Source organism: Notechis scutatus, chromosome 3 (assembly GCF_049901735.1).
Source record: "Notechis scutatus isolate UNSWTSFEM ecotype Mainland chromosome 3, rNotScu1.2, whole genome shotgun sequence".
Taxonomy (NCBI): Eukaryota; Metazoa; Chordata; class Lepidosauria; order Squamata; family Elapidae; genus Notechis; species Notechis scutatus.
In genome coordinates, this window is record NC_142011.1 from 108,738,318 (window position 1) to 108,763,856 (window position 25,539).

The 25,539-nt window shown below is 35.5% G+C and overlaps 1 protein-coding gene across 1 annotated transcript; it reads left to right on the plus strand.

The window, feature by feature from the left end:
* Positions 1-33: 33 nt before the first annotated feature.
* VAMP4 (vesicle associated membrane protein 4) lies at positions 34-24,635 on the plus strand. Its single transcript, XM_087960935.1, has 8 exons — positions 34-152; positions 3,814-3,907; positions 5,730-5,776; positions 6,108-6,158; positions 9,188-9,288; positions 13,352-13,431; positions 23,260-23,311; positions 23,907-24,635. Exons 2-8 carry the CDS (start codon positions 3,842-3,844, stop codon positions 23,933-23,935), a joined length of 426 nt encoding a protein of 141 aa, XP_087817061.1. The 5' UTR covers positions 34-152; positions 3,814-3,841; the 3' UTR covers positions 23,936-24,635.
* Positions 24,636-25,539: the final 904 nt, after the last annotated feature.

The following is a 25,539-nucleotide window of genomic DNA, read 5'->3' on the forward strand; positions in this document are numbered from 1 at the left end:
GGCTCACGTCACCGGCGTCTTTATCGATATCCTGGGCGCTCGGCTCCACCCCTTGAGGAGGTAGGCGCGCCGAGCGATCGATGGAGCTGACGACGACAACTCCTCCTCTTCCTCGGACCGGCCATTTCCGCACCGGCCTGAAAGGGAAACAGGTGAGCGAGGAAATAAATAAAGGCGCGCGGGGAGAGGGGGGGGGCGGATGATAAGAGGAGGCTCTCGAGTTTGGCGGGCGCTGGCTCGTGGGAAACTTCGGATGCGGGAGGAAGCCGAAGATCCCTTTGGGAGGAGAGAAAGCAAGTATCCCGGGGGCGAGGCAGGAATGGCGAAATGGCCAATAGGGAAAGAAACTAGCAAGGCTGCGAAGCCCGGAGAGGACGAGTGCCTCGCGGGTGGGCTTTTGGGAAGAGCGGGATGGACGGCTGGAGACGAGTGAGAGATGAAGAGGAAAGGAGTCATAGAGGAGCAGTTTTTTTTAAAAAGCCCTCGAGGTGGGACACTGAGCTTGGAGGGGGGTGTGTGTGGAGAGGGAAGCTACATTAAAACATGTTAAAAGAGGCAGGCTTGCATAGAAAAATATGTAAAAGACATAGGAACGGCCAGCTTGTGTACACTTGTGTACAGAAGAATGGTAGGAGTAGGTGTAATGAAGACTGGGCAGAAGCAGTAAAGCTGCATTCCATGTTGGCAGTGCAAATTAAGGAAGATGGAATTCCTGAAGCTACTTAAGCTTCAGATTGAAAAAATGGGGTTGTCCTTAAGTCACCCTGCCTCTGGCCATTGTAGGTCACAAAAGCATACAGTATGTTTCTTTCCATGCTGAGATACCTGTAATTGAGCAAATTGAGGTGCTGTCTTTTCACTGAAAGTATTCAAGGCACTGGAGATAGTAATAATGTAATGGTTCGTGATAGTTTATATTTTGCAAATGGTATTTTGATGCATCATCATCAGTGTTTTGGGGGACACTTGAAATAAATCAATGTCATATTCTGCATACAAGGTCTGGAGGGATATTGGTAGGAAAGGCGTTACTTTCAGGCTTTGTAAATTTCCTTAAAGCATCTGACCATTTTTGGAAATGAAATTTATCAAATAATGATCTGATTAAAAAATAGTCCTTGCTCAAGTGTTTAAGGATGTCTCTAGGTGTACAAAAGCATAATTGGAACTAATGGTAGATTGAAAAGGCTTTCCCTTTCAGTTTTAAACAGTATATAACAGTATATAGAAAACTATTTTCCTAGCCAGCCCTTTGACAGTATTGCTGATTAAAGAATTGTTGCATATTATCTTATTAGTGGGATAGAAGAAATTATTTTAAAATAACCTTTACATCTTTTCCATTCATAGGACCAAAACCAATAACTGATATTTTAGAATCTTTTTACCAAATTTATTGTGCATGCATAAAAGGCTTTAGGAACTAATGGGGATTTAATTAGTATATAGCTAGAAGAGGGATATATTTTACAATCTGAACTTAATTCTTTTTTTTTAATGAATTTTATTAATTTTCAATAAACAAACATAAACAAAACACAAAACATGAAAACATAAAACTTCTTTTTGGAAAGCGGCCTAGTCCCAGGTTACATCTTTTGGTACAGACATACATCAAATTCATGCTCACTTTATATACCATTTCATATCTTATTTACCATTCTATATTTTCTATATGGCTTCTCCCCTCTTTTCACTCTCTTAATTCTATTTTATTTCATCTCAATTTAGATCATTATACTGATATCTTTTGTCCCTTCTGTAATCATCCATTTTTCTTTTCTTATTAACACAATATTTCTCCTGTAATCACTAATTGAAGTATGATGCCTTTATATCTTTCCCCTAAATTTAACACTTAGAATAATATATAATTCTCATTCTGATTCTGCTTAGCACATTCTAAAACTACCTACTACATTTTAAGATAGGAAAGTAATAAATTTATAATATAATTGAAACAATAATCCATAGTATATTAAACTTTATGCATTTTGGTATTTTGTTAAATCCTATAAAGATCCAATTTTCTAACATTGTTTCAGATAAAAAAAAAACAATAAAATAATACGTTTATAATATGGTTGAAACAATAATCCAAAGCAAATTAAACTCTATCATTAAATCTTAAACATTTTACATATTTCCTTTAATATTTTATTAAATCATATAATATTCCAATTTTCTAACTCTATTTCAACAATACTACAATACAATCTTGTGTGCTTTTGTAGAATTTCTTTTTAATTGTATTTTACCCTTTGTCTCTGAAAAAGATCTGTTTTTTTACATCTTGTTTCAAGCCTTTGTGACTTCTCTTCCCTTTTCCCCTTCTTTTCTTGTCCAATCTAGCCTTTTTACTCCCCCATCTCTTAGTCTCCACCCTCTTAATCTCCCCTCTCTGTTGTATTCCTCTTTTCTGTTGCTTTCTGACATTGTATCGATTTTTCACCTTATTTTCCCTTTTTTTGGTTGTTTTTTTAAGTCTTGAATTCTCCATTCTCTTTCCCCTTTCTTCCTCAACCAAAGTCACTTGTTTGTCAAAGATGGCTTCTTCTTCTTCATCCCAACTTTCTTGTTGTTGTAATTCCTGGTAGGTAGAAATCGTCATTTCCAGAAAGTGAAAAACAGATCCAGAAGAGCCCTTCCCTTCTTGTTCCTCCTCTCTTAACTTTTGAAATTCCATTTTCAATTCTTCAACAGATGCCATTGTAAAAATGTTTAAACAACCCAAAAGTTATTAGTCTTTCAAAAAATAGTTTCCAAAAGTCCCAAAGTCACCAAGCAACCCTAATCAACACAAACTGTTTCATTTAGCACTTTCTCCTTTTTATACTTTCTCTTCTTGGGGTAGAATCAATTGCAAAGTTCCAAAATGTATTTTTTGAAGTACTATTGCAGTTTGTCTCTGGTCTTATAAGCTCCAAGCAATCTCCTCCAGCAAAATCTTAATATAAGTTCTTTATCTCTCCCTTCCCACTTATAGCAAAAAAAAGAATTTTTAAATTTTGATTCCAGTGTTCAGAAATCTTTAATGCCCCCTTGGTTTTATTTTTCAAATTTAATTACCTTCTGTTGCCAAGACGGGTTTTTCCGATTTCCTTCTGCTATTTCCGTAGGGAAGGAGAGTGAGAAAAGAAAAAACTTTCCATTTTAAACTTTCTTCCGTGGCTTTTTTACGATCATCTTAGGGAACAATGTATCTTTAAAAAAAACGTTGAATTTCCAGGGTATTTAGATGTTACTTGTTATCCCAGTTCAGCCAAAAACTTTCACTTTCTCAGCTTCCTCCTGCACAGTCTTTATCCGGATGAAAGTTTCTTTGTGGCGGCCATTGCTGACCGCCGCTCCACCGCTTTTGGAGAAAGGAGTTGAGCCAGGTGAGGAGGGGGGTTGCGATCCCCCCGGACCCCTGCTGGGCCCCCTTTATCTTCAGTCACCTCTACGGGGTGACTATTAACCCCCAAATCCAGCTGGATCGGGGGCACGCCAGCGGCGAGCGCAGCAGGAATCGCGCACGATTGCGGATTCCTACCGCCGCCGAAGCCCTTCAAACCGGACGTTCCTGAACTTAATTCTTGATTTGAACAATATTTCTGCAGTGGTTTAAAAATAAAATTATTCATGAATTATAAAAAGTTTCTTCAAACTATACTGGAAATTCCCAGACCTCATATTGCTTTCATGTAATGATTTATCTTATTAGTGGGATAGAACAAATACAGGAATCATTGTAGCCAATCATTAAAGTCTTATAATTTGAGAACTAAAACCTGATAGACTGACTAGAATGTCATCTTTTTTTTCTACTAGGACAAAAAGATAGCACTGTTATGAAAACATGCCTCCAAAATTCAAGCGTCACCTCAATGATGATGATGTTACTGGGTCAATCAAAAGTGAGAGGGTGAGTGCATTTGGGTAGTTATTGTGGTATGATTTAAATGTGTGGCCTGCTGGTGAAATGGCTTTAATAATGCTTTTAGAAGATTCTTGGAAATAATTGCTAGGAGTTGTATAATATTTTAAAAAAGCAGCTCTCATCCGTGTCATAAGCATCTACCAAGGTGCTTCTGAATTGTAAGGATTAGCCATTGACATCACTGTTGCCCAGGTGATTCCCGAGGGGGCTCCTTTCATGTCCCTATTACCTTCCCACTGTTTATCTACTTGCATTTCCCTGCTTTCAAACTTCTAGGTGGGCAGGCATTAGGGCAAATTCAGAACTAATGAACCTGTGATTTTCAAGATGTTGATGAACTATCAGTAATGAGGCATAGAGGAATACCTCATTCCTTACAAGAAAAATTGAAGAGTCCACAGAGCCCCAGCTCTAGTTTTTAATACATAGGATAGTATTGCTACCTAAATTGGTCTGAACTTTTCAAAGAATAGCAGGATCTATTAAAGGTCTAAAGTGGTGATTTTCCAAGTATAGTCCACTATAGCTCCTCAACATTCACCATCCAGCAACGGAGAAGGAGAGTGAAGGAAAAAAGCAAGTTCTACTCCCTGCAGCTGTTGTTTCTCAAATTGTTGGAACTCAGATCAACCCCTTTCTGTATTCATGACCTTGTTGGGACATGACCTGCAGGGTCCATTCAATCCACCATTGGTTGAATGATGAAACCAGTCTTCACTTTAATATGAGACGGTATTAGGGGAGTTGTATACATTTTGTACAGTTAGATTGAGATAACTGTTGATAGTTCCCCCTCACCCAAGGAATGTCTCTTTTTTTTAAAGATCCTAGGGGAAAAGATTGAAATTCTGGCAAAACAAACTAGGAATATTAAGCAAAAGCAATGAAACAGATTATATATTACAAATCTTGAAAACAAAACTATATAAGGTATGTGACAAAACCAAGATTGGCACTCTTATTTTTACCTTTCAAAGCCATTTTTCAGAGCACCATATACACTTGCAGATAACCAAGAATTTTAGGTGCCAACATACGTCCCAAAATTGCCCTTATTCGCAGGTGTATATACAGAAATAGTTTTTAAAAGTACCCATATTTCCTATCTGTACTTACAAGCGTATCCTCAAATAAACAAGTCCTCAAGATTTTTAACCAAAATACCATTGAAAAATGTAGGTTATTTTATCTATGGTGACACATTTTTCATGGCATTTTGATTAAAAAATTGAAAGTAGGCTTATGTATGGATGGGCTTATTCACAAGTATACGTGATTTATAATTCAAAAGGAAGACCTAATGATTCTGTCTTGTATTGTCTTTTTGTGGATATCAAATACCACATATCAGTGGTCCCCAACCCCCAGGCCATGGACCAGTTACCGGTCCATGGCCTGTTAGGAACTGGGGCGGATAGTTTGAGGTGAGCAAGCAAAGTTTCATCTGTATTTGCAGCCACTCCCTAGGGCACACATCACTGCCCCACTTCCACCTCAGATCATCAGGCATTGGATTCTCACAGGAGCACAAACCTTACCATAAACCGAGCATGAGAGTTATCTAGGTTGTGCACTCTTCCCCACCCAGCCCCAGCCCATGGAAAAATGGTCTTGCACAAAACTGGTCCCAGGTGCCAAGGAGGTTGGAGATGACTGCCATACATTGTGTCAGCATTACATTCTGACAAAAGTTGTATTAATTAATTTTTCAGTCTAGAAATATTCTTTTGAAATTCCTTTTTGAATAAAAATACCCATTAGTAGAAATATTCTTTTTCATCCATGTATCAATCTTCTGTGTTTGCAGAGAAACCTCCTAGAGGAAGATTCAGATGAAGAAGAGGACTTTTTCTTGTAAGTGTTTCCAAACCAGACTAGAGATAACCATCAAATCCTAGGTCTCATGCACCATTGTTTTTGCCTGTTCTATGTGCTTTGATCTCAAGGGTTCCTTATAAATGCCAGGCAAAGTATTGCACAACTTATTGTGATTGTCAGTAATAGCTACTATGAACTCTTCAGTGTAAGGCTGAAAATTCTGCCAGATGTCTTTACAGAGCTTCCAGGATTGGGCTGTTTCTTCTGAATGCTTTCAAATTTCAAACAGCCGTCCATTAATCAGCCATATTATTTGTCACTCATTCTGGGAAATAAAGGTAACAATTTAACTTTAATCATTTTGTAGGAGAGGACCATCAGGTCCAAGGTTTGGACCCAAGAATGACAAGATCAGACAGTAAGTACTTTGTGGCAAGTGAAATCTATTTTTGCTTAATTTTCATGTCCCACTAATTTAACTGTTCTGCAATCATACTTTATCAGGTGAACTGAATTACTGTTTCCTAGACTACCTGTTCATAAAATAATGAACCTTGTATTTTGGAAAAATCCCATTTCTTTCAGTACTTTAATATTTTAAAATTTATCATTTAGACAACGTCCCTCTTCTATCTTTATACACAGGGCACTCCCGCCCGGACCGTCCGGAACAGTCCTACCCCCTCACCGGCGCCCCCCATCTTTGTGAAAAATCCCCCCGCGGCTTTTCAGGGTGGCTCACCGGCAAGCTCCGCATGAGCTTTTTGGCTCACCCTCCCCTCCCCTCCCCCCCAGAAGCCCCACCGCCTTCCCCCCCCCCCCCCCCCCCTTTTTGTAAAAGTCTTCGGTGAGGTCCCGAGGCCCCTTTTCATACAGGCGCTGATGCCAGTACCGGCATAGGTTGGGATCCTGTTTTCTACACATTCTTCTCAGTATACAATTTCACAGGAGAATATAAATAAATAGACTCAAAGTGGTAGGGAAAATTAATTAAAAGTAGGAAAATAATCAACTTTACCAGTTATGCAGGAGTAACAATAGGAATTTATGCTATATGCTTTGGTGAAGTCCTAATTAATAGTTCCTTTTGTTGGGGATTAGCAAAACTATCCTCCTTCATTGCACATTTTTCAATTTATTTCCCTTGAGCCAGCATCTTATATACTGTATCTACTATAACGCAGAACAGAATCCACGGCCTTCTAGAAATACAGGTACAGTAGTCCTTGTTTAGTTGTGACAACTCAGTTATTAAGCGGAGTGGCTGCTAACTGATCTGTGACTGTTTTGATATTTCTTTGTTTTACAAACCTACAATGGTCGTAAATGCAAGGAATAGTTGCAGAGTTATGTCACTGGCATAACTGAACATTTGCTAAACAAAACAATCACTAACTGCCTTTCTTTGCTTCTTTTTTAACTGCTTCCATATATATGAAAGCTATATATTTGTTTTTACATATATCAGATATGGGCAAACATTTTATAACTGAAGGAGACACAGATTTGGGTTTGTGAAGACTAAAAGGGATTCAAGGGTGTAGCAGCAAGATGACATCATTGAAGTGAATAAGTCTATTTTTATATTAGCTTCGCAACAGCCATTCTAATTGCTTTTTTTTTAGTCACAATTCAAGATTCTTATTCTTACCTACAAAGGTGCCAGAATATCTAAAATATTGCTTGTGAAACTATTGTGGGCATAAATGTGCACTTGAGAATTCAAGAAAGGATGAACAGTGTGGTTAGTGGGGATCTAACAAGTATTATACTTTGATATATATTCTTTACATGCTTACTTGCAACTTTTTCAATTTATTCAATAAGTTGAGTTCAATTCAAGTTCTGCCTTAATAATAGAATTCTTTATTGGCCAAGTGTGATTGGATACACAAGGAATTTGTCTTGGTGCAAATTCTTTCAGTGTACATAAAAGAAAAGATACATTCGTCAAGAGTCAAGGTACAACACTTAATAATAGTCATAGGGTACAATAAGCAATCAAATCATATTAGGAAACAGTCAATATAAAGCATAAGGATACAAGTGACAAAGTTACAGTCATACAATCACAAGTGGGAGGGGATGGGCAATGAGTGATGAGAAGATTAATAATAATAGTAATGCAGACGTTGTAAATAGTTGGACAGTGTTGAGGGAATTATTTGTTTAGCAGAGTGATGGCGTTCAGGGGGAAAACTGTCCTTGTGTCTAGTTGTTCTGGTGTGCAGTGCTCTGTAGCATCGCTTTGAGGGTAGGAGTTGAAACAGTTTATGTCTGGGATGTGAGGGGTCTATACATACTTTCACAGCCCTCTTTTTGACTCGTGCAGTATACAGGTCCTGAGTAGTAATTGTTTTTTCTGCAGTCCTAATTACTCTCTGGAGTCTGGGACTTGTTGGGTTGCAGAACCAAACCAGACAGTTATAGAGGTGCAGATGACAGACTCAGTTCCTCTGTAGAACTGTATCAGCAGCTCCTTGGGCAGTTTGAGCTTTCTGAATTGGCACAGAAAGAACATTCTCTGTTGTGCTTTTTTGATAACGTTTTTGATGTTAGGTGTGCATTTTAGGTCTTGTGATATGATAGAACCTAGAAATTTGAAGGTCTCTACTGTTGATACTGTGTTGTCTAGTATTGCAAGAGATGGTAGTATGGGAGGGTTTCTCCTAAAACCTACCACCATTTCTATGGTTTTGAGTGTGTTCAGTTCCAGATCCACCATTTCTATGGTTTTGAGTGTGTTCAGTTCCAGATTTCATACCACGAGGCAAGTTGTACAACCTCCCATCTGTATGTGGATTTGTCGTTGTCTTGAATGAGACCAATCACTGTTGTATCATCTGCAAACTTCAGTATTTTAACAGATGGATCATTTGAGATGCAGTCATTGGTATACAGGGAGAAGTGTAGAAAGCACACAGCCTTGGGCGGGGGTGTGTGTGTGTGTGTGCTAATTGTACAGTTATCAGATGTGATTCTGCCTAGCATCACCTGCTGCTTCCTGTCTGTTAGGAAGCTTATGATCCATTTACAAGTGTGTTCAGATACTGCTAGCTGGTTTAGTTTAGTTAGAAGAATGTCTGGAATGATGGTATTGAATGCTGAACTGAAGTCTACAAAGAGGACCCTTGCGATTCCATATTGGACTTGGGCAGATAATTATCAATTCAGATGCCTATTTGAAAAACAAATTGACATGTTGCTATTTACAGTATATTCTTTAACCATTATATAAAGAATTTAAAGACTTTGCACACTAAAAATATTTGATATTAACTATATCACACTCAATTCAGATTCAGAGCTGTTGAATAAATTGGGCTACAACTCCTATCATTCCCACTCAGCATCTAGACTGCAGGATATCAGTTCAGTAGCATTTTCTGGTATTGATGACAAATTCCTTGGTCATGTGATGCATCCTTATGTATATTTTTAACCCAGAGTTCAAAACCAGGTTGATGAAGTTATTGATGTCATGCAAGAAAATATCACCAAGGTGATAGAGAGAGGAGAGCGGCTGGATGATTTGCAAGATAAGTCAGGTTGGTATTTTTCCTCGTCCCTTTTAGAAGATGAAACTGAGTTCCAGGAACACCATGTCTTTCATATTACCTGATCTCAGCATACTTGGATTTCATTATCTGTTCTTATTTCTTAGGTTCCCTGTTGCATACATGGGTTCCTGGGTATATAATAGTGATACTGTTGTGTCTGATTTAGAGCTAGCTTGTTCATGGGAGAATTTTTTAATTTTAAAGCTCAGTTTACCATGCTTTTTAAGAAAAATGGCTCTGAATATCTCATAGACCTTTGAAAAGATAGTCCTTGTTGCTAAATGTAACGTGGAAAGACAAAAACAGCTATTTATAGACTTCTGGTTTGAGCTTCTTCAGCGACAGACCGAAACCTCGTTTCTGCGAGGCTTCGATCTGTGCTCACCGCTGGAGCACCCTGAGCCGGCTGGTTTCAGGGCTAAGCCACCCCGTAGAGGTGGTGAAGAGGGGCGAGACCACCAGCAGGGTTGAGGAGAGCCGCATCTCTCCTCCACAGCTGGCCATTACTCCCTTTCCCGAAGGCGGTTGCAGCAGTGGTCAGAAATGGCCACCACAAAGAAGAACTCGACCGGAAAAGAATGTGCAGGAGGAAGATAAGAAGAGAAAGTTTTGGTTGACCGGGTCAAACAGCAAAAGCAACAAATAAGGTACCCTGGAAATGAAACTGTTAAAAAACAATAACATTGTTCCCTAAGAAGATTTTTAAGCTGCGAAGGAGAGAGAAAAGGGAAAAGATTTGGTTTTCTCCTTTTCCTATACTGACCGCTAAGAGACTTAAGCAAGAAATTGGAAAAAAATCCACTTTGACATCAATAGGCATTTAATGCTGAAAATAAAAAATCAAAGGGATAATAAAGATTTCTGGATAATTAAAAGCTTTTGAAAACAGGAAAGGAGAGAAAAAGAATAAAAAGACAGGATCTGGAAGGGAGGAGACTGCCTGAAATTAAAAAAGAACTTACAGCAAAATCTCAACAAGACTTCCAAAAGATACATTCTAACTGAAATATTGCAACAAAAACCCCAGGAAGAGAGAGTCGAAAAAGAAATAAGAAGATATAACTCGGGACTATCTGGATTACTTGATGATTTCTGGATTCTTGGTTATTGTTTTGAATGACTAAAATCAATCGGGTGGTTGTTTAAAACTGTTTAAAATGGCTCCACTTTTAGAAGAACTGAAAATGGAACTTAAAAAGTACAAAGAAGATGCACAAGAAGGGAGAGGTTCTTTTGGTTTCGTATTTCAGTTTTTAGAAATGGAGATTTCGAATTATGAGAAACAACAAGAAATGCCTGCAGAACAAGAAGATTGCGAGAAAGAAGAAGCCATCTTTAATGAACAAGTAATCCTAGATGGGGGGAAAAAAGGAAAGGGGGAAAAGAGAATGGAAAGTTTAAGATTGGGAAAAACAACTCCAAAAAAAAATAGAGTGAAAAATAAGTATAAAATCAGAAAGCAACAGAAGAGGGAAATGCAGAAGAGAGAATTAGAACTAGAGAGACAAGGGGAGGGAGAAGATGAGAGGGAAGAAAGAAAGGAAAAGAAGTTATAAAGGACAGAAGCAAAATATAGAGAAACAGGGCCTATTTAGAGATAATGGGTGAAAACTTAATGGAAAAAGGGATTCTGCAAAGGTACATACGATAGTATGGTTATATTAGAAGCAGAAATAATTTTAGAAAATATTTATTTTTTTATTTTTTATTTGATTTGCCAATTGTTTACAAGATAATAAGTATAAATGTATACATAGTTGTGAATACATGAAATGGGTACATATAAGAAAATAAAAGAATAAGAGAAACAATAGGACAGGGACGGTAGGCACGTTGGTGCGCTTTATCACGCCCCTACAGACCTCTTAGGAAAGGGGTGAGGTCAATAGTAGACAGTCTAAGGTTAAAGTTTTTGGGGTTTGGGAAGAAACTACAGAGTCGGGTAGAGTATTCCAGACATTTACCACTCTATTGCTGAAGTCGTATTTCCTGCAATCAAGTTTGGTGCGGTTTACTTTGAGTTTGTATCTATTGTGTGCTCTTGTGTTGTTATGGTTGAAGCTGAAGTATTCATTGACAGGTAGGACATTGCAATGTATGATTTTATATACCATGCTTAAGTCAGACCGAAGGCGGCGTATTCCAAGGTTTTCAAGTTCTAGAATTTCAAGTCTGGTGGCATAAGGTATTCTACAACGAGTAGAGGAGTGGAGAACTCTTCTTGTGAAATATTTCTGGACTTTCTCAATTGTGCTAATATGAAACAATGTATGATTAAAATGTCTGATAAAATAGCTATCGTAATTCAGCGGAATGCTTGTCAAATAAATGTAACAAAAGGTATATTTAATGATTTATAAAACGTGAAGAGAAATAAGGGAAAAATTAATTATGGAGATTATATGTGTTTTTAAGGAAGTATGATATTTAATTGAAAAGTGTTAAAGATGTTAAGATTTTAATGATAATGATAGAACTGAACTGGAATGGAATGAGGGTTTATAATTACATATATTTACAATCTTTTTTTTTTAAAGAATATAGTGTGTATTATAAGAATGTACAAGCAGAATTTGATTGGAAGTTATGTATTATGTATTATATTGAAGGTCATAAACTTAAGGTATATATTGAAGTTTAAATAAGAGTTGAATGGATGTAATTAAAAGATATAACGGTGTCATACTCCAATTAGTAACTACAGGAGAAAATTTGTTTAATGAGAAAAGATAATATGAAATTGAAACAGAACAGACAAAAGTATAAATATAATGATTTGAATTGAGATGAGATAATCAAAATAAAATTGAGAAAATTAAAAGAGGGGAAAAACTATATAGAAAATGTAAAATAGTATAAGATATGGAATAGAATACAAAAAGGAGCATGAAATTGAGTTTTGTGTCTGTATAAAGAAGTTCAACCCGGGACCATGATATTTTCAAAAAAGATGTTTTACTTGTATTTTGTATGTGTGAAAACCCAAATAAAACTTTATTATTAAAAAAAACAGCTATTTATAGGAAACAGACCTCCCATTCTTGTGCTACAGATGAGTCATTTCTCTTGTTTGTCAGTTCTCTCTTTCAGTTGCAGATTACAACCTGCTAGAGGGCATCATGAGACTTATTATCTTGATTATGCCTTTTATTATTATGATGCAATTCTGTAAATGATCTCTTTATTAGTTACATTCCCATCCACAGCAATTAAAAGACTCTTGGTGGCTTGTGGTGTCAAGTACACTAAAATATTAATGGTATGATAATAGTAAAGATTGAAAAAAATCATCCATAATAACTCTCAGATGTGACAACCAGTAAATAAGTAGCAATGTCTCTTAATTCAAAAGTTATACTAAACAACTTTGTCTTCATTTCCAAATATATAGTAATTATAGAACTAATGATCTAGAGCAGAGCTTGTTAGTAACATAAACTACATGTAGTCCTCGCTTGCCAATGGTAATTGGGATTGAAAACTCCATCACTAAACAATGCAATGGTAAGAAAGATGCAATGTTGCATGACCAGCTGACTTATGTCAACAGTTCTGCCCATCCCAGTTGCTGTTGTAGACAAATCCTTTCATGGTTGCAGCATCCTGAAGTCATGTGATTGCCATTCACAATCTTCTGCTGCTTTCCCTATTGACTTTGCTTGTTAGAAGCCAGCACTGAAGGTTGCAAATGGCAAACATGTGAGCACAGATTTGTATGATCTCATAATTGCAAGCCAATCCCTGTTCATCTGAATGTGACTGCGGGAACAACTGACAGTTGCAACTGTGAGGACCCATTTTTTTAAATCCTAGTTCAGCACTGTCCTAACTGTAAATGATTGCTAAACAAATGGATGTTAAGCAAGAACTACCTAGATAGAGTTTGGTTGTTCTTCTTGGATTTCCTATGAAGAAAGAAATTGTGCAGAATTCTCTGTCTCTGTTCATGACCCTTCCCTGGTTTTTTTTTTTTTTTAAATCAGGATATAGGCAAAAGCTTTATCTTACCACTATGTTCAATTCTGTTTCTCTGTCTCTTTATCTGGTGCAGAAAGCTTATCAGATAATGCAACAGCTTTTAGTAACAGATCCAAACAGCTCAGAAGACAAATGTGGTGGCGAGGCTGCAAGGTAAGGCTTATTTTGTTTCTTAAAAATTGAAATTGTGGTTTATTTGACCAGTTTTGTTTATTTCTTTTACCTTTCTATACCTTTCATTTTCAATTTTATCTTTTAAAATGTCTATTAAAAGTTTTAATTAGAACAATAAAAGATAATACCAACTGAAGAAGAAAAAGGAAAAAGATGCAAAAAAGAGAAAAAAAGTAAAAACTCCCTAAGAAAGTAACTTCTTACTCTCATCACAACAAGTTTCATAATTTCTTCACCTCTTCTTAATAAATATAAAACTCCATCTCATAACTCAAGTCTTAACCTTATGTTGGCTAGAAATCAGGCAACCCAATTTTAGCATGGATCTGATCCCTAGTTTGATGGTTGCCTTATCATTGCAAAGGAGCTTCTTCGCCCATATGAAAATACAAATCAAGTAATCCAGGCAAAGCAAATATTTATATTTAGTAGTTGTTTAGTAACAGGGAGAGTCAAGTCTTTTTATAGAGTACAACTGATCAAATAATAAAAGAAACTGATTACATGTGAGAATTGAACAATAGAAGAGATTGATTCTAGATAACATTCCACAAGTGACAAATTTATGCATTATGTTACACCCTTTCCCAGATGGGTTTGTATCTTTCTTAAAACTTGTAAGTTCATTCTAAGACTTTCAGAATATACTCTGTCGTTTAGTTCCAAAAAGGCAAATTCTTGCATACCAAAAGAAATTATCTTGGCTAAGAAGAAAATTTCCTGAAATTAGAAAAGAGGTCTAGAGTGCCATGATAAAATGCTAATAAAGCCTAACATTCTAGATAACATATAAATAATTCCAATACATCTTCTCCAATCCATGTATCAGCAAAAAATCCAATCAGAGCCTGTAATCATATTTATTTAAAACGTAATCACCGAACCGGTAGTAACGCCGGTTGAATCCCACCCCTGATTTGCTCCCTTGCTTGGCAAGGAGTCTCATATAATGTCTCTTCTTTGCTGTCCATTCTACTTTCTGGATATGAGGGTTGGGTGGCTTACATCATCATCTGACTGCTCCATCTATTCAGGTAGCGCCTTTCTTTGATCAGCCTCACATGATTCTTGGCTTTGTGTGTCTCCTGAAATTGATATTTTTCACATTCAGAATCAGTGCTAGAAATTGTTCCCAAGAAGACATGACATAGCATATAATTGATTCAAAGTTTTGGTGCAATTTTAGAGTCTTAATATTCAAAATCCACTTTTCCCACATTTTCTGACCCCTTAATATGTGTACAACTTTCTGTAGCTAAAATCTTGTCTTGCTTTTTGCTGTTTATTTTAAATTCTTAAAGATTGTAAAGATATATCTTCATTTTCTTACATAAAGTATTGAAGACACACACATGATATTTGCAATCTTGTCACTTTGAAAGTGTCTGGACTTTTTTGAAGCAATTAATAGACAACCTTTAAAAGCGATTAGCAAGAGATGTGCAAAATTCCTTTAAAAAGCTTGTGTGCAGCTAGAGCAACTAGGGCAAATTCCCTTGCCTCCCAATTCTCCCACCCTCAGAAGACTGCTGACTTGCAGTCTCCTTGTAAGGAAAACAGCTTGGCCAATCCCATATCCTCTCTTTGTCCAGAGAAGTTCAAAAGAGTCAATCTACTCATTGGCTCCTTGTTCATGGTGCAAACATTGGCTCCATTTTTCTTAGAGCTGTCTTCAGTCTGCCATCTTTCCTAGAAGCCCTATGTCTTGCAATTCTGTGAAGATTCAGCAAAATTAAAAAACAAAAACAAAACCTACTTATGTCAAGAAACCACAAACAAAAACTGTCCATACACTATGTTGTAGTAATCAGTAGTACAATTGCAAACTCTGGTTTACTGCTTGAAAGCAACCATGCTTTATTAATTTACTTCATTCGTACTTTATAGTGTCTAAAAGTGCATTATGTCTATGCCATGATCTGAATTTGTAGGATGCTTCAGAGTGCAGGCAAGTCAATGAGCACAGAAAAAGATTCCACTTTTTTGAAAGAATTGCTGCTTAGTATGAAATAAACATCTTGATACGCTCTGAATAAATTTTCCCCCTTCAAACCTAGATTGTTTAATAGCCCTAATAAATACAGCTAGGCCTTGATTAACTATGACAATTGACAATGGCAACTCCATCACTAGACAACATGTTGATAAAATATGGCATGTGGGGACTTCTGGTTTGAAGGGCTTCGGCGACAGACAGAAATTTAGAACGCGAAATGTGCATGGTTACATGTCTAGCAACAAGGCAAGGCGATACAACCGAGAAGGGTTGCGGGCTAAGCCACACGTTAGAAGGTGGTGGGGAGGAAGCATTGGGGGGAGAAGAAAGGAGGAAAGCCAATTCACCTTAGCTGGGACCATGACTCCCTTTTCTAGGGATAATGCGGTAAGCATATATTTTTTAAAAAGATTCTGCAAGGTACACAAGATGGTACTGTAACATTTGTATTAGAAATAGAAAATTAGAATGGCTTAAGAGTTAGTAAGAAATTAAAATGTTGAAATGTTTAATAATGATTGATTTTTAAAATGTAATAAAATATTGAAGGGAAAGGCAATGAGAATGCTATAAGATTTATTATTTAGATTTATTATTTAACTACGTATTTAGGAGGATATTATGTATTTAAACATTTTTGATTTTTTACTCTGTTTTTATTGTTACTAAAAGTAAAAATTAGTAGATAGAATGTACCAAGCAGAATCAAATTGGGTATTAGGTGTTATTTTAAATGTTAATCTAATTAATTTAGGGAGAGGATAGAAAGGCATCATACTCTGATTAGTGATTTCAGGAGAAATTTTTTTTTTCATTATAAGGAATGAGATAGAGGGATAATAAAGGATGGGCAAAGATACAAATATAATGATTTAAATTAAGAAGGATTGAATAAGATAGAATTATGAAGAGTGAAATGTGTGGAGAAGTTTATATAGAAGATACAGAATGGTAAATAAAATAAGTAATGATCTGTAAGATGAGCATGAATATAATTAAAGCCCATATAAAGAGAGGTACCTGGGGCCAAGTTACTTTACTAAAAGATTTTTTATATGTATGTTTGTGTCTGTTTATGTCTTTGAGAGTATTGGTGAAACCTTGTAGAAACATAGAAAGAGAGTGACGATAATCAAGTCAGAAAGAAATAGATGAAATAATATAGAAATGTATTGTATAAGATAAGGTTTTATCTGACTTGTTAAATCTATAATGGAAAAAGGTTCAAATATGTAATGGTTGATGATGATTTGTTTGTTTTTTGAAATTAATAAAACTTGCTTAAAAAAAAAAGAAAAGACTGCAAAACAAGAAGACTGGGACAAAGAAGAAGCCATCTTTAATGAACAAGTAATTCTATGTGGGGAAGAAAAAGGAAAGGGGGAGAAAGAGAATTTAAGACTTAAAAAAACAACCAAAGAAAAGAAAAATAATTTGAAAAATAAGTATAATACTGGAAAGCAACAGAAAAGGGGAATACAGAAGAGAGAAATAGAGGTAGAGAGACAAGGGGGTAAAAAGGGGAGAGAGAAGAAGGAAAGGAAAAGAAGTTACAAAGGACCGGAAGAAGATATAGAGAAACAGGACCTATTTAGAGATAATGGGTGAAAATTTAACTGAAAAAGGGATTCTGTAAAGGTACATAAGATTGTATTGTTATATTAGTAATAGAAATAACTTTAGAAAATTGGAAACAACGTATGATTAAAATGACGGATAAAATAGTGTAATTTAGTGAAGTGTTTGTGAATAAAATAAGTGAAATAAAATAAATGAGAAAATTGAATTAGGAAGGAACGGGAACATTTTAATTAGTTAATGTTTTATAAAATATAAGTGAAGAGGGGAGGGGAATTAACTATGGAAAGCTTATAATTGTTCCCATAGAAGTATGATATTTAATTGAAAAGTAATGTTAAAGATGTTAAGACTTTAATGAATATTAATGACAGAATTGAATTGGAATGGAATGTTGTTTTAATTATATACATTTATAATTTTTTTCTTTTTTTAAGAATACAGTGTGTATTTTAAGAATGTACCAAGCAGAATCCGAATGGAAGTTATGTATTATATTGAACGTTACAACTTTAGGGAAAAGATATAAAGGCGTCATACTCCAATCAGTAACTACAGGAGAAATTTTGTTTAATGAGAAAAGGTAATAGATAATTGAAACAGGACAGACAAAAAATATAAATACAATGATTTGAATTGAGATGAGATAATTAAAATAAAATTGAGAAAATTAAAAGAGGGGAGAAGCTATGCAGAAAATGTAAAATAGTAATAAGATATGGAATACAATATAAAAATGAGCATGAACCTGAATTTGTGTCTGTACGAAGAAAGGTAACCCGGGATTATGCTGCTTTCAAAAAAGATGTTTTATTTGTATTTTTTTTCTCTTTGTGAAAACTCAAATAAAATTTACAAAAAAAAATATGGCATGTGATAGTGACTTAGTGACAATTGCAGCAGTCCCAGTTCCCACCATTAGGTGAATCCAACATTGTCACAATGTCCTGTAGTCATATGATCACAGCTTGCAACCTCCTCCTAGCTTTCTCATTGACTTTGTTGGAAGCCAATAGTTAATTTCTCAAAAGATGATTGGGTAACCGCAGATTGCAATCACATGATTATGGGGATGCTACAACAGTCACCACTGCAAGGAATGGCTTTGGGCCCTCTCATTCAGTACCATTATAACTTTGAACAGTTGTTGAACAGGAACTACCTGTACCCACGTACTGATTTAACATGATTTTGACCCTTGAGGTTAGACTAGGTTATTTTGAAACTGTGCAGCCACTTTGAATTATTTGAGCACACACATTCTTTTTTTTTTAATTTTTTTTTTATTTTAAGACAAACATACATAGACAATACACAAAAAAAACATAAAACCATCTTCCATTTTGTACATACAGTGTGTCAGTTGGTTTAGAATCTTTTGTGCGATCCTTTCATAATCATTGTTCACAATTTATATCAATCTCACGTTGTCAAACTAACATATGCTTATCTATCAATTATTAAATTTCCTGCTATTTATTCCATCAATATTATATTATGCTGTCATCCAATGGTTATATATGTCTACATTATATTTTGTATCAGTCTATTAAACTTCTATAACAAAATTGTCTATTCTGTTACCTTACCATGTCTTTTTATCCAACCATTGATAAAACAAATCCCATATCATATAAAATTGCTTGTCTTCTTGTTCTCTAATTTCAGATGTCAGTTTACTCATTTCAGCACAGTCCATAATTTTTTTAATAATTTCCTCCTTCATAGGTATTTTGTCATTTTTCCAGTTCTTCACAAATATAATTCTATCCACTGTTAAAACATTTACAATCAGATATTTCAATTCTTTATTGTATATATCTGGTATGACTCCCAATAAAAAGATCTCTGGTTTAAAGTCTACATGCTGTTTTATCATTTTTTCCAACCATGTGTGGATTTTAGTCCAATATTTTTTTGTGTCCGAGCATGTCCACCACATATGGTAATATGAACCAGGTATCTGATGACATTTCCAGCATTTATCCGATGTATTCTTAAACATTCTCGCAAGTCTGGTCAGGGGTAGGTGCCACCTGTAAAACATCTTATACAAATTTTCTTTATATGCAGTTGACATTGTCATTTTATAATTTTGAGACCACCATTTTTGCCATTTTTCTAAATCAATCCCATATCCAAAATTTTTCCCCCAAGCAATCATCATTTCTTTAACTTGTTCCTCCTCCAATTTAAATTCTAATAGATGTCCATAAAGTTTTTTAATTACCTTTTCATCAGTACCCATCAAAATTTTATCTAAATCAGTCAATTTATCATAAATACCTTCTGCTTTAGAGTCTTTATCAAACCTAGGTGTATTTGCAAATATGAAAACCAATTCATTTTTACACCCCGTTCTTCCAACGCTTGCATAGATTCACCCTTTTCATTCAATATCTCACCATATGTAACTGTTCCTTTTTATATATTATTGGATAAGAAAAAGCTTCAATAGTTGATATCCATGTTGGAATTTTTAAGTAATATTATCTTTTTATCTTCTCCCAGTTCAAAAACAATGCCTCTCGAATATAATGTCTTCTAAAATACCCCTGTGTTTTAGTTCCCTTATACCAGAAAAAGGCATGCCATCCCAACAGCAAGTCATGGCCTTCTAAAGTCAATAATCTACTGTTCCTTAGTGTTATCCATTCCTTTACCCACATCAAACTTGACGCCTGGTAATATAGCTCCCAATTGGGCAAGGCAAACTCTCCTCTTATTCTTGCATCTTGTAACAGTTTTAATTTTATTCTTGCTTTTTTACCCTGCCAAATATATTTCAACACTATTCTATTTAAATCTTCAAAAAACTCTTTCCCTAGTCGAATAGGAATTGTCTGGAATAAATATAAAACTCTAGGCAATATATTCATCTTAATTGTAGATATTCTCCCAATCAATGATAGTTGCAGTTTTTCCCATTTTATCAAATCTGTCGCAATCTGCTGTTTGAGTTTAACATAGTTATCTTCCTTCAGTGTACTACATCTTGGTGTAATATGTATCCTTAAATATTTAACCTTGTTTGTGACCTGTATTTTTAAAATTTCTTTCAACTCTTTCTTTTGTCTTGCTAACATATTCTTTGTTAATATCTTTGTTTTGTCTTTATTTATTCTCAAACCTGCTATTTTTCCATAGTCTTCTATTTTTTCTATCAATTTGGGTGCTGTTTCCAATGGGTCTTCTAATATAAATACCAGGTCGTCTGCAAAAGCTTGCAATTTATATTCCTCCTTTTTAATTTTTATTCCTTTTATTTCTCTTTTTTCTCTGATATTCCTGTTCAACACTTCCAATGTTAACACAAACAGCAGAGGCAACAATGGACAGCCTTACCTTGGATTATGATCTGCCCAAGTGCTTGTTTCTATTTTAATCTGTCGTACATTAGTCAATAATTCTGCTGACATCCATATCATATCTATTCTAGACCAGGATGTATGCCTGTTTGAATAAAAAGTATATTGCTTACTTTCTGCATTTCTCTCCATGCATCTTTTAAGTTAAATTATTCTATTATTCGAAGGAAGGATTTTGGTCGTATCTTTCTAACTTTTTTTGTTGTTTTCTGTGTTTTATAATCCAACCGGTCATTAATTATTCCATTAAAATCTCCCATCATACAAATATTAACATAGTCCAATTCAATTATTTTCGTATGTAATTTTCTGTAGAATTCTTCTTGTTTATCATTTGGGACATAAATTGCAATTAGAAGTGTTTTAACGTTATTATCCATTATTTCCACCATCAGAATCCTTCCATCATCATCTGTGTAGATTAGTTCTGCCAAAATTGTTTCTTTAATATATAATACCACACCTCTTTTTTTGGATTGTGCCAGTGACGTAAATAATTTCCCTAGTTTTCCTTGTTTTAGTATATTCATGTTGTTTTTTAATATGTACCTCTTGTAAGCAGATTATGTCAAATTTTAATTTTTCTCATTTTGAAATACTTTCCTTCTTTTAGTAGCCAAATTAAGTCCATTTATGTTAATCAAAATCAATTTTCTTTCATCCATGTTAAGCTTTATAAGGTTTTATTGCTCTAGTAAATCTCAATTCTCATTGTTCTCTGGGTTCACCGCCTACTGCACCTTCTTTTTCTTTTTCAATTACTGCTATACACTCCTCTTGAAATTCAATTAGTGACTCTTCTTTTCTTCTTCCTCCTTTCCTCTAAAGTATTCTAAATAGAATAGCTCAGCTTTTTCAACTGTGTCAATTGTGTGTCTTTGTTCCTGCCAAGTGAACAAGAGGCCTTTTGGCATCAACCATTTGTAGTTTACTCCTCTTTTAAGTAACTCTTTAGTCAAGAATAAATATTCTCTTCTCATCTCTTTTACTCTTCTTGGTATCTGTTTCAGCACCACAATTTCTTTGTCTTTATATTTTAGTGTTTTCTCTCTCACCACCTGGAGTATCTGTGTCTTAATAATCTTCTTAGTAAATCTAATGTGATTCTCTTGGTAGTCTATTCCTTGTTGCATATCTTGTATAGACACGAAACACTTCATCCATCCCATCCATAATGTTTTCTTTGGTTATTTCCAGTGCTTCTGCCAATATTTCTGCCATTATTTCAGCAAGGTTTTCACCTTTTCCTTCTATATTTTGAAATCTTAGATAAAATTCTGATTTATCTATTTCCCATCCTAGTGGTTCACATCTGCCCTTCTCGACATCGCTCAATCGAATATCAAAGTCTCCAATTTTCTTATCTCTTTGTATATCTTCTTCAATTTTTTAAAATCTTTCTTCATATTTCATCATCATCTGTTGAATATTTTCCACTTTCTCATCTGTCTTTTCTATTGTTTGCTCAATCTTCTGGATTCCTTGCATAATCATCTGTAATTGTCCTTGATTGTAACACAAACTAGTGAAAGAAAAAAGAAACGATGTATCCAAGCCTCTGGGCGGCAGTGCTACTACTTTCCTTCACTTTCACTTCCCCCTCCTCAATCTACAGCCAGGAACTAAAATAAAAAAAAGTAAAATCTTTTCCCCCCCTTTTTTTTAAAGGGAGAAAAATAAATCTTAAATCAAGCAGAAGAGTCTTAATCAAAAAAGAATTTTCAAAGGGATTGTTAAAAAAAAGAGAAAGAAATACAAACAGAAATAAAAAGATTAAAAAGTACCAGTCCAGCTTAAAGTTAAACAGCTTTGCCAAGTTCAAAATTCCAATAAAAAGGGAAAAAGAAAAAAAACTTTCACTTTGACAATTAATCACACCGCTTAAACTCTTTCCTCTTCACTTTTAGTCCACTTTATTTTTTTCAGGGTGTTCTCTCCAAGAAATAATAAGTAAAAGTTCATCTCACCAAACTGACAGACTTTCTTTCAATCTCTTCCATTCCGGAGCTGTCCCAGCTTCAGCAGCTTGTAAGGCTGCCTCTCCGCCGCTGGCAAAAAGGGCTTTCCCTGGATCAACCAGGGACTTTGTGATGCCCCTGGGATCAACAGGACGTGCCCTTGTCAATCACCGTCTCTATGGGACGGTTTAGGTCTGTGGGGACCGACCAGCAGCTGAGATATCAACAGTGATCTTGGAGGATCAAGATCCCCCCCCCCCCCGGGAGGGGGAGGGGGGGGGGAGGGGGGGGGGGGGGGGGGGGGGCCCCCCCCCCCCACCCCCCCCCCCCCCCCCCCCCCAAAAACCCCCAAACCACCAACAAAACAAGGCAAAAAAAAAAAAAAAAAAAAAAAAAAAAAAAAAAAAAAAAGAAACAAAAAAAAACAAACCCCCCCAAAAAAACAACAAAAAAAAACAAAACAAAAAAAAAAACCCCCCCCCCCAAAAAAAAAAAAAAAAAAAAAAACCCCAAAAAAAAAAAAAAAGAAAAAAAAAAAAAAAAAAAAAAAAAAAAAAAAAAAAAAAAAAAAAAAAAAAAAAACAGTGACGATAATCAAGTCAGAAAGAAATAGATGAAATAATATAGAAATGTATTGTATAAGATAAGGTTTTATCTGACTTGTTAAATCTATAATGGAAAAGGTTCAAATATGTAATGGTTGATGATGATTTGTTTGTTTTTGAAATTAATAAAACTTGCTTAAAAAAAAAAAAAAAAAAAGATCGCCCGTCCAACTGCCGCGATGCCAGCTCCGCCTTCTGAGCACACTCATTATTATTGGCATGTTGTTGAACCTGGATTAAGCTGATCACTTGTGTCTTCAATTGGGAATTAATTACATACTTTTCTGTGTGTTAATTTGCAGGTGAAGGCAATTGTGGCTTTGGTTGCTGTTGTTGTCCTGCTAATCATTATTGGTACGTATTCCTTTCTGATATTCTTCTAAATACAATAAGTAAATAAAATGTTCTGCATTGGTGCTAGTACTTTAAAATAATGTGATGACATTCTTGATTGGTAAAAAGAAAACTTACCTGTTCCTTCAGTCTTTCTGCTTTGATGTCTGGCTCTTTCTGTTGTTTGGCCATTAATGTAGAGTTTGCTCCACATCTTAAGCTTTAATGGGAATACACTCTTAATGCTAGAATACAGTAATGTTTAGATGTGAATTGTGTCTGCATTAAGAATAAATTAACCAGTGTTAAACACTTTTTTAGGAATAACTAACTAGGTTTATGTAGTTTTCTTGTCCGGTATTTACTTTATTAGGTGAATTTAGCAAGTGTTTTATAAATCCTAATTTATTATTTATCTTATGTTAACCTATTTATTTATAAGTCATTAAGAAAATTATAGTTAAGCAAGCCATAACTTACCACAGTAAGTACCTTCAATATTGTAACTGTAAAGATGACTTCCAATGATTAGAAGACGAGGGTGTTTTAGGGTTGAAACTAGTTGACTATTATTTTTGTAAGCGGTTTAAATATGATGTTTTTCTGTCTTATGCAGTTCCCATCATCCTCAAACACCGCACTTGATTTGAAGATGAACATCCTTGTGGACACCACTTCAGGATAACAGCAAAGCTAGCAGCTGTATGATTTCAGTGGAATGTATTGTGTATATACCTTTGAAGTGATTCCTGAACTTCCAGGGAGACACACGCACAGTTCCACCAAGAGCATTCAGAGGGCCTGGCAAACCTACAACTTTCAGTCATGAATTAACTATACTGTCAATATTGGATCCCAAACCTCATTGTTGCTCTTACAAAGGAACCTATATGGAATCAGATACTTGTCAGTATTTCATTTGTTTTTTTAAATAATGTATATATAAGTGAGTATATGTGTGTGTGTGTATGTATATATATATATATACATAGGGAATTGATAATGTTATTTATAATTTAAATAGTTTCCTACAGCTATTGATAAAGTAGTGGAGGAAAGAATTATGGAGGGAACAAGGAAGTGTATAGTCTATCACTGTTTAACAAAACATTCTTTCTTCAACTGAATAATTACAAATATGACTTTCCTGTGAGGGGAAATGTCCCAAAATATGGGATTGCAAGCTACCATTCTGTATTTAAGGGATTCTGAAATTCTGTGTTGCTATTATTGCTCATTATTGTTCTATAAAAGCATTCCAGTAAAAAAAAACTATTTTTGACTGCAAATATGTAGCTCTTAGTAAATTATTGAAATAAAGAAGTTGCTGATTCAGCTAAGACAACTTAAATTTCGCAGACTTTGAAACTATAACACAAAAAAGAATGCAACTGCAGGCAAAACAATATGATTTCTGCTGCAACATTAACAGCAGACAGGTTCCTTTGTGTTATGTTCAGCCTGTCCACTTTTTTAACTGACAAAAATGCAGCATTTCTTTTTTATCTTTGAAACCTAGAGTTGGCCTGAGTCTTTATCTAGGCCAGGGTGTTTAGATCTGTGCCACGGGGCCAGCCCATGGTGCCTCTGCCAACCAAAACTCTGTGGGAGGGCCTCACACAGCCCCCCCCTCCCCCCGTGCCCTATTTTTGGCCTGGATGGCTTCCTGCAGCACTCTGCCAGCCAAAACAGGGTGTGGGGGACTGTGCACAGCCCCCTCTGGCACCCTGTTTTGGCTGGCAGACTGCTGCAGGAGGCAGCACCACCTTGTCTTTAGCAGCCTCTGCCAATTTAGAACTAGGTACCCTCCAAGATCTGAATGGCTATTGTTCAGAAGAGCCAAAAACATCTGGCTCTTCAGCCCCCTAATATCACTGAGTTTGTCGTCTTTTATCTTTATCTTTTGCCTGTGATTGATTTAATTGTACATTTTTAATTGTAAACATCCAGAGTCATTAGGAATTGTGTGGTATATCAATTTTGTAAATTATTACTAATATTAAGTCCTCCTGTAGGACTGTGTCAGAGGTAGTAACAAAACACACTGTTGGACAGACAGTTTTTGGAGACATCTGGAGAAATTGTCAGTTCATTTATGCTCTGCTCCTGTACAAAAGAGTCAAGCCCCATAGCAGCTGGGGACTCTACATGTCTTTAATCTCTGCATTTTGGAATTGAGACTATTTGTGCCAGAAAGTAAATCTCCCTTTGTCTGGAATAGCTGTTTTGAATGCAAAGGGGGAAAAATG